The 3,956-nt window shown below is 49.6% G+C and overlaps 1 protein-coding gene across 4 annotated transcripts in view; it reads left to right on the top strand.

Annotated features, from left to right (window-relative positions):
- Tpbg (trophoblast glycoprotein) overlaps positions 1 to 2,432 on the top strand; it is a 3,336-nt gene extending 904 nt beyond the window's left edge. For 3 of the 4 annotated variants that reach the window (XM_029568467.1, XM_008843362.3, XM_029568468.1), the window contains exon 2: positions 384 to 2,432. In XM_029568467.1, coding sequence (XP_029424327.1) covers positions 649 to 1,929 — 1,281 coding nt within the window. In that variant the 5' untranslated portion in view covers positions 384 to 648 and the 3' untranslated portion in view covers positions 1,930 to 2,432. Of the gene's footprint in view, positions 1 to 17; positions 157 to 383 lie in introns of those variants that run through there. The other variant, XM_029568466.1, reaches the window with a different exon arrangement.
- Positions 2,433 to 3,956: the final 1,524 nt, after the last annotated feature.

The raw sequence follows: 3,956 nt of genomic DNA on the forward strand, positions 1-3,956 counted from the left end.
GGGCGGGGACCCCGGAAGGCAGGTGGCCGGCGTTGGCGGTGGAGCCGGGACCTGGAGGAGGGGGAAGTTTGCTCGCTGGACCCTGCGGGCTCTGCGAGAACTTCGAGGCGGGAGCCGAGCGCGGTGGTGGAAGGAGCAGGACGGGAGGCGGCCCGGGTATCTCCAGGGTGGGCCGGGCCGGGGCAGGCTTGCCCGGAGAAGTGGGGACCGCGTCCGTGGGCGGGACGGGGCGGGCGGGGAGACTGGAGGAGCGGGGCCCGGAGCGCGTCCGCTGGGAGCTGGGGGGCCGGGTGGGGCGACTCGGCTCGTTGCAGACGTCAGTTCTGGCCGTCGGGACGCCGCAGCCGTCGCCGCTGCTCATGCTTCTCTCCCGCTTGTCCCAGGTCGCGCATCCGATCCTGCGAGAGGCGCCAACAAAAGAGGCGAGGAGGTGCCACCCCTGCGGCGGGAGGAGGCCGACCCGCCGTGCGTATTCGCCGGAGGGAAGGGCGGGATCGCTCCCAGTGGGGAACGCCGGGTGGCGCGGGCTCCCAGATTCTGGCGACCCTCCTCGGCTCCCACGAGAGGAAAGTTTGCTCCCGCGCTTCCGGCCGGGCCCAGCCTCCCGAGCCTTCGGAGCGGGCGCCGTCCCAGCTCCGGGGAGCCGCGATGCCTGGGGCGGGCTCCCGGGGCCCCGGCGTAGACGGGCGGCTGCGGCTGGCGCGCCTGGCGCTGGTCCTGTCGGTCTGGGTGTCCGCGTGGGCGCCCGGCTCCTCGGCGCCGTCCTCCTCCTTGTCCCCGGCGGCGTTCCCGGCCTCAGCGGGGTCGGCGCAGCCTCCTCCGGCCGACCGATGCCCCGCGGCGTGCGAGTGCTCCGAGGCGGCGCGCACGGTCAAGTGCGTGAACCGTGACCTGCAGGAGGTGCCCGCGGACCTGCCTCCCTACGTGCGCAACCTCTTCCTCACCGGCAACCAGATGACGGTGCTGCCCGCCGGGGCCTTCGCCCGCCAGCCACCGCTGGCCGACCTGGCGGCGCTCAACCTCAGCGGCAACCACCTGGAGGAGGTGAGCGCCGGCGCCTTCGAGCATCTGCCCGGCCTGCGCCAGCTGGACCTCAGCCACAACCCGCTCTCTCGCCTCAGCCCCTTCGCCTTCTCCGACAGCAACGCTAGCATCCCGGCCCCCAGCCCGCTGGCCGAGCTCATCCTGAACCACGTCTTGCCCCCCGAGGAGCAGCGGGACAATGGCACCTTCGAGGGCATGGTGGCTTTCGAGAGCATGGTGGCTGCAGCCCTGCGCTCAGGCTTTGCGCTCCAAGGGCTCCAGCGCCTGGAGCTGGCCAGCAATCACTTCCTTTACCTGCCCCGGGACTTCCTGGCCCAACTGCCGGGTCTCAGGCACCTGGACCTTCGAAACAACTCCCTGGTGAGCCTGAACTACGTGTCTTTCCGCAACCTCACTCAGCTCCAAAGTCTTCACTTGGAAGACAACGCCCTCAAGGTCCTGCACAACAGCACCCTGGCAGAGTGGCAAGGCCTGGCTCAAGTCAGGGTGTTCCTGGACAATAATCCCTGGGTTTGCGACTGCTACATGGCGGACATGGTGGCCTGGCTCAAGGAGACAGAAGTGGTTCCCGACAAAGCTAGGCTCACCTGTGCATTCCCGGAGAAAATGAGGAAGCGTGCCCTCTTGAACCTCAACATCTCTGACCTGAACTGTGATCCTATCCTGCCCCCATCCCTGCAGACTTCCTATGTCTTCCTAGGTATTGTTTTAGCCCTGATAGGCGCAATTTTCCTCCTCGTTTTGTATTTGAACCGGAAGGGGATAAAAAAGTGGATGCATAACATCAGAGATGCCTGCAGGGACCACATGGAAGGGTACCATTACAGGTACGAAATCAATGCGGACCCCAGGTTAACAAACCTCAGTTCCAACTCGGATGTCTGAGAAACAGGACTGGACAAGGACAGCTCTGCATGAGGTGTAGACTTAAGGTTTTTTCCCCTTAACTAGGCTCGTTTCACTTCCTCTACTGTAGACGCCATTGGCTTTGACTGAAAGCCTGGAGGGAATTTGCTTCCTTGTTATGTAAAATTCTTGGTGTGTTTTGTTAATGTAAGAACATGAACAACTGTGCATATAGTATTTACCCTCTTCCTTGGAACTCCTCGTTGCCTGTGGAGGGATTGTTTTCAAGTTCCAGCATGAACCTGACTTTTAGTTCAAGGTGTAGCAGACATATCTACACAGATACCATTCAACAGAAGCTGCCTCAACTTTTTTGAGAAAAGTACTTGATTCATAAATATCAGTTTCATCCTCGTACCTAAATTGTGGAGAAAATAATTGCCTCCCCAAATTGCCTGCAGACCGTAGCAAGCTCTTAAATATAATTTGTTAGTGCACAGGAGCACCTGCATCCAAGAGCATGCTTACATTTTACTATTCTGCATATTACAAAAAAGAGAAATCAAAAAACTTGCAACTTCTGATAACTTCCTTTGATTGCAGTTTATAGGAAACTGTTCTGAGGGTTTTTCTTTTTTTTTTAAATAAACTGCATTGAGATCCAACAAACTGAATTGTTTTAAAAAAATCAATAAAAATTCTTAAAAGAAGCATAGCATGTTCAAGTTTGGTATTTTGAAAAGATGATGAAGGGCCAAGATGTTGAGTGACCTTGGTTCAGATGATAAGTATGTTATTAGTTAGCGTGGCTGAGAATCAAATGGAAGCACTATTACGTACATAGATTTTGGAGATAGTGCCAAAATGGGCTCTTTTAGGATTTAAATAGAGTTCAAATATTTATAGGCCCAGACTAATGGTCCTAAAGTCAGTGCTATTCATGAATAGTTTTTTTTTCAAAGCATTGGAAGTTGGTAGTAGTGAAGAACTCTGTATAATAAACAGGTCACAGCTGGAGCTTTTCTAGACTAATGAAGTTGTTAGGATAGGGCAATTCATATTCATCAAACTGAATGAAGTTGATCTATGGAATTTTAGGGGCAAGCGTGAAGCATATAGTGCCAATAAATGTATGAAAATAAAAATCTTAAAAACAAAACATTCTGAAATAAAAGATTAAAAACAAGAATTATAAAAGTATTTACAGAGATCACGAATTGGAATTCCGATATTAAGAATTTTTTTATGTTCAAAATGAAACATAATGTGTTTTTTAAAATTGATGACTGCATTTAAGGCTAAGGAAGTAATCAGAGAGAGATTTCTGTGCTTATAAACAAGTGTCAAAAGTAATCATTAGTTTCTTATGTTCAGTATTTAAGAATTTGAGAGCCTTATTTTATTTTTTTACAGCTAAACTAATTACCTTCGTCACAAGTACATCATATTTAGGTATAAATTAAAGGCATTCTTTCTTGATACTGATATCCTTCCTCTCCCTCTCATCATCAGCCACTGAAACTAAACAGTAAATTTCATTAATCAGAATTAGCCATTATTCCCTAACTTAAAATAGGAAAAGAAAAAAATAAATAAAACTCTGTACCAGTGGGCTTTAGGGCCTTTTTTCTTCCCTTCAGTTATTCGTGCCTACAGTGCTTTATGCTTGAGATAAATTTTACATTTTCATATTTTTACAAAGTAGCTCAGACTTTAGGTTTTAAAACCCTTTGCAGATTACTTTGAATTCAGAAGTTTTCAAAATCAGGCTAAAAATAATGTGAATTTGTTCATTGTTTAGAATGAATTATATATAGCATAATCAGAGTATGGGGTTTAAAAATCTTAAGTCATGCATGTCTTATTTTGTGAAACTTCATTGTTTATGAGTAATTTCTCATCCTATAATCACCTGAGCAAATGGGTAAATATATGACCTTAACTCATGGAAGATTTTAAGTGTTTACGTGGAATTCACGAACTGGCTGGATGCCATTATTTCCTAAGAACAGTGAAGATGCTAGTGTGCCAAAAATAGTAAAAACATCTAAAATATAATAGGAATA

Source organism: Nannospalax galili, unplaced genomic scaffold (genome assembly GCF_000622305.1).
Source record: "Nannospalax galili isolate Female #2095 unplaced genomic scaffold, S.galili_v1.0 scaffold1220, whole genome shotgun sequence".
Taxonomy (NCBI): domain Eukaryota; kingdom Metazoa; phylum Chordata; class Mammalia; order Rodentia; family Spalacidae; genus Nannospalax; species Nannospalax galili.